General features: G+C 36.2%; 1 protein-coding gene across 1 annotated transcript; it reads right to left on the bottom strand.

Moving 5' to 3' along the window:
- Positions 1-906: 906 nt before the first annotated feature.
- LOC140781154 (uncharacterized) lies at positions 907-5,786 on the bottom strand. Its single transcript, XM_073126980.1, has 4 exons — positions 5,390-5,786; positions 5,085-5,309; positions 1,436-1,461; positions 907-1,356 (listed from the first exon to the last, which is right to left on the bottom strand). The coding sequence occupies exons 1-4, from the start codon at positions 5,732-5,734 to the stop codon at positions 1,110-1,112; spliced, it is 843 nt and encodes a 280-aa protein (XP_072983081.1). The 5' UTR covers positions 5,735-5,786; the 3' UTR covers positions 907-1,109.
- Between the last annotated feature and the right edge of the window lie 862 nt (positions 5,787-6,648).

Genomic DNA, 6,648 nt, shown 5'->3' on the forward strand with positions numbered 1-6,648 from the left:
CTTAGTGCATTAATATATTTTGTGTAAGCAGCAACTTTAATGATCATGAATATTAAAGTCTTAGTTTAGGTGACTCCAGCAAAGTTAGGGAACAGTTCCAAGTCATTGACTCTAATCTCTCTTAACGGTTAGTGGAAGAGACAATACGCGTTTATCACATAGTAACACCTCCTAGTGACCCTTCGGGGAAAAAATAATGTGTGTTTATCATATAGTGATACCTCCTAATAATCCTAACTGGATCAACTATAAAGAAAAGATTTGAGGGCTATCTCGAGATGACTTCTAATTAATATGAGTTCGACCCAATTAAGACATCATTATTAATATTGAGAAAATTTTAGTTTATTAACACCAAACATGTTATGAGATATGACTTTCATTATTATTATTTATGATGTATTATGATGTATTATTATTATTATTATAAATATGCTTAGCAAAATTGTTATTGAATATCACCAAACTTGGATTTATTGTATCTCAAATGTATTGAAGTGCATGACTGATTATAATTCCAAAAATGGGTCATAATAAACGGGCTAAGGAGGGATATCTTTCAAACCAGTTTGAAGGAGAGTGTTGAAAAGCAAAGATTCGGTAGTGATATTATCGAATATTCCTGATTTTGTTAGATTTATGAATATATGTCAAATGCTGTATATTAGGAAAATTAGCTAGGCCAGCTAGCAAATGTAATCAGGCTCCTGATTTTGTGCTTGCACTCTCCTATAAGGAGAAACCATGTAACATTGTGCATATGAGATAGTGGAATTAATTCCATATTCTTCGTCCCTTTCAAGTTCACATTATTTATCCCTGAAATCCTACTTATTGCATATATACCCTTTGGTTGGATACATCTATAAAACTGCTGATATACTTGTAAGCCTCAGCCCCAATGCATGACCCACAAATATTCTGTGGTACTAATTGATATATCAAATATCTTGCAGGCATTACTTGTTGCCAGTTTCACCCAGATTTCATCGCTTGTATGTATATAAGAAAGGGAACAACTACTAACTACAACCAACAAGTATTGACTGTGTACAGAGATGGATGGAAATTGATTTCCTTCTATCATAGTAGTCCTATAGCTATTCTGATTAGCTCTTACTCTTATCTGAAGTTTGCTGCAAGTCACTGCTGCTGGATTCCACATTGCTTGAAGAGCTTTCAGTAGGAGCCGCTGTATTAAGCTGCCCAGCATCCTTTGTAGAAGATGACACAGGTTTGCTGGAGGGATTGTCCGTAAAAGAACCAAAAGCGAGCTGAATAGAGTAGAGTATTAAACCTATGGAATTAATACCAAAAACGAAAGTTGCTAAATAGCATATGCCATTCACAATTGTCCTGCAGAGAGAAAGGAAAGTTATCTGTAAGAACGGCATGGAGGCTCATATAAATAGATAATAGATGGTGGGAGATGCACCTTATTGTTATTGTCATCTGACGAACCTGAATACCAAAAAAGGTAAATTCCATCAGCAAGCAGAATACACAAAGTTACAATCAATCTTTTAGTTATACTACCAATGTCTATGTATTTATCTAAAATCTACAGGGAGGAAAACAAAATGCTTCATCCATAAGTATAAAGATATGGGCAGCAACCTACAGCACCTTATGTAATATAACAGGAGAGGACAATACAACGTGGGTTCTACTGTGACAAATTGAGATATAAATGGAGTTTATGGATCTTCAACTTTGATAAGAAAGTTGGATCTTGGATCATCGGTCACAAAAATTAGTTAGTAGACAGAAACAGCTACTGTCAAACAAACAGAGGAACTGAGAAAATCCAAAGACAAGTTGGCCAAGTAAATATCCTCAGCAATTCCTTAAGAACAAGATCCGTAATAAACTGTACATTACCTAAATTTTAGCTACTACACTAGAGTCTATTGATCTCTTGCTCCATAAGCAAACAGCCTATATTGTACCATAGCATTTTCTTCAAGAAGTTTAGGTAAATCAGAAATGCCAAAAACAAAAAGATTTTATAATGCTAATCCATGTTCCAGATAATGCATGACTTTCAAAGGTAAAGATGTGCCACTTGAAATGCATTTAGTGTACAGACTTTTCCAACAAGGTTTTTAGTTGTTTCGCTTCTTCACTTTGAAATTGTATCTAACCTGGCAAAATCTTTAGATGGTTTGTTATTACTTGATTTCTTTTAGCATGTTGTCAACAAGGTTGATACGATCCCAGCTAGACCAGACCGTCTCAAGCTCAATCTAATAGGATTAAATTTCTAATTATTTTTTATTTAATGCATTCCTAATTTAGTCAAGTAAGAGTCTTAGTTGAGTTAGGAAAGCCCTTAAGATAAAAGTCCAAGTTACTTTAAAGCAAGAGTCATAGTTGAATTAGAAAAGCTAATGAGGTAAATCCTAACAAAAGTCGGTCTAGAGTTAGCCTCCATAAGCAAACAACCTATATTGTACCATGTCGGTTTTTCCTATTTCTGTCGCGTTCCGATCTTGCTCTATTATTTTAGCATAAATTTTTATCCGAATCTCCGACTGACTTCATTCCAAAGTCATTAGATCCGAAACTTTCGAGAATATTACCCATCAAAATCTCAGGATCATCCTACAAACAAATCGTTTCAAATATGGTTCGTAAGGTGGAACTTCTACCCATTCCACCATAGCAATAGGCATCCCACATAAATAGAGCCTTGATCTAGTGCATCCTATGTTAGTTTTGATTTAAGATCTGGTAACTGCTGCAGATTACAGCTAACATTCATTTGTGGAATACAGTGAAAAGTAAAATGGTTAAGACAGAACAAAGAGAAAGCCATGTTAAGAAGAAAAGGGTTCTCGTTTGTTCCAATATACCTTTGTCACTCACTAGATTTATCAGGCTCCTGGCATTCCTCTACCAAGCAAGCTTTGGGTCTAAAAACCAAAAGCACTAACCAATCTATTTAAATGTATGAACTATAATGGAACCACCATTCATGTAATTCAGTACTTCAAATGTATTAAAGACAATTGATTAAGAAAATGGGGATGAGAGTGGAACGAACCCAACTGTTAAGACTCTAGAGGGTAACATGTCCACAGCATCTTATCTCACATTAATAGTAGGAATTTAATAATATTCATCAGTTTGACCAATGTAATAATATTCTTTATTTACATTCCCTTCAATATATTTTCTCTTACTACTAGGATAACTTGTATACATATACAATATATGGAATCTAGACAGATCAAAATGATTGAATATTTTGGACACACAAACGCTATATAATATATGCATCAGTTGTCGATAAACTTAGCATCTCAATAAGGCCCTACTACTATCAAGATTCTAAGGGTTGTACCCTGAACTTCCCTGCAAAGATGCATGACAAGAATGCTGTAAAAAAGGTGTGTGGGTTCCCTAAATGGACATCTGGCAATCTCAATGATATAAGCATGTCACTAAAAAAAATCTCAAGATAAGAAAAATATATGCATAGTGTCACTGTCCATTGATCTTGAACAACTCGAATCGCTCAGTACCAAACACAACATTATGCAGATGCTCTCCAAGTTATATACATATAGAGCAGTTGAAAACTGTCAACTGCTAACGAATAAGCTTCTTTTCCCTTATTATTCCCATTATTCCTACTGTAAATTAAACTGTTGATGAATGAATCTGCTTAATGGTTTATGAAAGTTTGGAAGGTTGGCAAAGAAGGAGGTCAATCTCGAAGAGGAAAACATTTAAATGAAATTTGTCAACAGCTACAGAGGATCAATTTGAGATAGTACCAGCTAAGCAAATCAACACCAAAGAAGAGCATTGAAAAGAGTTTGGGATCTATCACAGAAGGAAATAATGCAAACAAATGGAGGAATCATCTGTTGTGCATTTGCTATTACAAACTATTCTTTCATAAAATCTATAAATAAAAGTTCATTGTTGCTAGTGTTCTCGTCTGACAAAGAGGACACAGGAACTACTTGTGCCTCCTTTTCTACAGTATTAAAGCATAACGTCCTGACTTCGAATCCCCCTATGTTTGTCTGTTATTAAATGGGATTTTTCCATTATTGCCACCGATAGCTTTCAAAATATTGTAATTAACACTACATTCTTCAAAATTTTATATCTACTTTCGAAATCATTAGCTTTTTCAAAAAATGCCATTCTATTAGTTACACAGAACTAATCATGATTAAACCAAACTTAGATCTAAAAAGACTATTTTGCCCCTGCATGAATTATTTAAAATGGTTCAAAAGTTATTCAAATATTTTATCCAGTATCATAGTACAGAGAAAAATATCTTCTTTTATGAGACAAAAATCATTAAGAATATTCTACACTCGACTTTAAAAAAAGATAAGGTATTTCAGTCATTTATATGTATTTGCTAACTTTAACAATAATATATTAGGAATATTCAGTTAAAAACTAACCATGATGGCAATTATAAAAGGATCAAAATATTTTAATGGCAATTATGATATTTTGAAAAAAAATTCTAACAATTTTGTTGAAGGCCTATTAAAATATTCTGAGCCAAAACATGAGTGGGAATATTAGAATATAAAGAATCAAAGACACCATCCTTTTAACACCTTATTCTTTTAGAGAAGAAGATTAGCTAAGATTGTAATGATCCTAACGGAGCATTTAGGGTTTAGGGATAGCTTTGAGGTCTAAGATCATGTTTAATTCACCATCATCTCAAAATATTAAGTCGTTAGATAATGACTGTTTTAATTATTTATATTCCAGCAATATTGGCCTATTGAAGGGCCATTGTTTACCTCCACTATAAAATTGTCACTTAGAAAAAACATATTCGTAAATTCCCAAACTCTCTTACCTTCCAATCCAACCATGTGAAGGAAGGTTTAAAGCTTCAGAAACAAATTACACCCCTTTCTTATTAGTATGAACATATAGACAGAGATAGAACACTCATCAATAACAATTTCATAGCTTCCAATTCCACCAAGTACTACAAAAGTTGCCAAAATCCCATGTAAAGATGTAACAGAACATATGAGAAGGTGCAGTATGGTATCAAATAAGGACCACAGAATGAGTGAAGCAGCACTGACCGAGAAGTTATCCGAAATTGTCTGCCGATTAAGCGCAGCCTCAATCGTCGTCGTGAACTTATACAGAATAAGCGCAATGGCTCCCGCCGCAATCCCACCCAGCAATGCCTGCACAGCGGACGGCGGCGCCCCGGGATCGATCGAAGCCTCCCTCATCGCCTTCAAACTATCCAGGGCCTCCTCCTTTATACCATTCGCCTTCTTCAAACCATCCGATCTCACTCTCTGAACCACCACCCACTAAATGTTTGACAAAATGCAAACATTGGGAAGTAGGAAGAAGAAGGGAGAGACAAAATGTGTACCAAATCCTTGGCTCGCTTAGCTCGGCGGCGAAGGGAGCGGAAGAGAAAGACGGAGACGGCGCCGGTGAGGAGGAGGCTGGTGGAGATTTGGAGAGGAGATGGGTTGTCGTCGACGGCGAAGATGGGGGAGCGGGAAGAGGGGAGGATCTCGATGGGACCACTGCCTTCGTCGCCGGAATCCGCAGGCGGAGAGGGAGGCGACGCCGCCGAGTCAGGAAGCGCGCGGGCGGTGGCGAGGAAGGAGGTGGATGTGAACGGGATGAAACGAGGAGGGTGATGGCCTCGGAGGCGGGAGACGGGAAGGCGAGGGGAGAGATGGGGAAGAAGGTGGTGAGCGTGGAGCATGGCGTTTTCCGTTTTCGTGTGTGCGGGAAAGTGTGTGCTTAGGGAGAGGATAACGAAGCAAGTGCGGACTGTAGAGTAGAGTCGTGCAAACACCGGGCTGGGTTGGGTTGGATCGGGCCTAACTCGAAACCCGATTTACCCAATATCACTGTGCTGCCTACAATTTAGACCACGAAAATTTTTCATCCAAAATTAATAATATATGTACCTTCTAAAATTAGGGATAATTTCACTACTATTATTTTCCACTGTAACGCTCTGAACTATCTTTTTAATACATATTAACCATTCTAAACTATCAAAATATCTCACCCCTTAATGTCTAGGACCGAATCAGATAAATGACCAAATCATTACTCTATTTTGGTCAACATAAAATTCTCTCTAAAGTTACACATGTATACGAGAGGTAAATGTTATTCTGTTACGTGACTATCATATGATAACTTATGAATAAAAATAATTAACACAAATCAAGCAGAAAAGGTAGAATAAATATTTTTAACCCTTCTGGAGCCATAGGTGTACCATAAAAATAGTTTAGACTCATTATATATGAAAAAGGTGATAGTTGAGAGAGAGGGCAAAAAGAGAATTATTTTTAAAAATTATTACAAATACAGACAAAAGTCACTTTTTCTCCCAAAAGTTTTCTCTACATATATATTTATCAAACAATTAGGGTCATATAAATTATTTTGTCATATGTGTTAACAATGTCTGTAGCTGCACTTCAGTTAAAAAGTCTTAAGAGGGTGTGAAGTGCTTTTAGTCCAAAGTACGGGAAAGTGATATTAATTTCACCTTTTTCGTTTATTGCTTTAAAACTCAAAACATTTTAGATGGCCTGAACCTTGACCTGATAGCCCAAGAAGAACTAACCGGGTCAAGTAACTTGACTCAACCTGGGAAGT

The sequence above is a fragment of the Typha latifolia genome, chromosome 2, assembly GCF_019914945.1.
Source record: "Typha latifolia isolate L0001 chromosome 2, TyphaL0001v2, whole genome shotgun sequence".
In the NCBI taxonomy this organism is placed as follows: domain Eukaryota; kingdom Viridiplantae; phylum Streptophyta; class Magnoliopsida; order Poales; family Typhaceae; genus Typha; species Typha latifolia.

Bases quoted from the DNA above. Each gene is read 5' to 3' on its own strand.
- LOC140781154 (XM_073126980.1), bottom strand. From the start codon at position 5,734: ATGCTCCACGCTCACCACCTTCTTCCCCATCTCTCCCCTCGCCTTCCC. The intron at 1,462-5,084 runs GTCAGTGCTGCT...TTTGGTATTCAG, and splicing joins CAATTTCGGATAACTTCTCG to GTTCGTCAGATGACAATAAC. The intron at 1,357-1,435 runs GTGCATCTCCCA...TTCTCTCTGCAG, and splicing joins CAGATGACAATAACAATAAG to GACAATTGTGAATGGCATAT.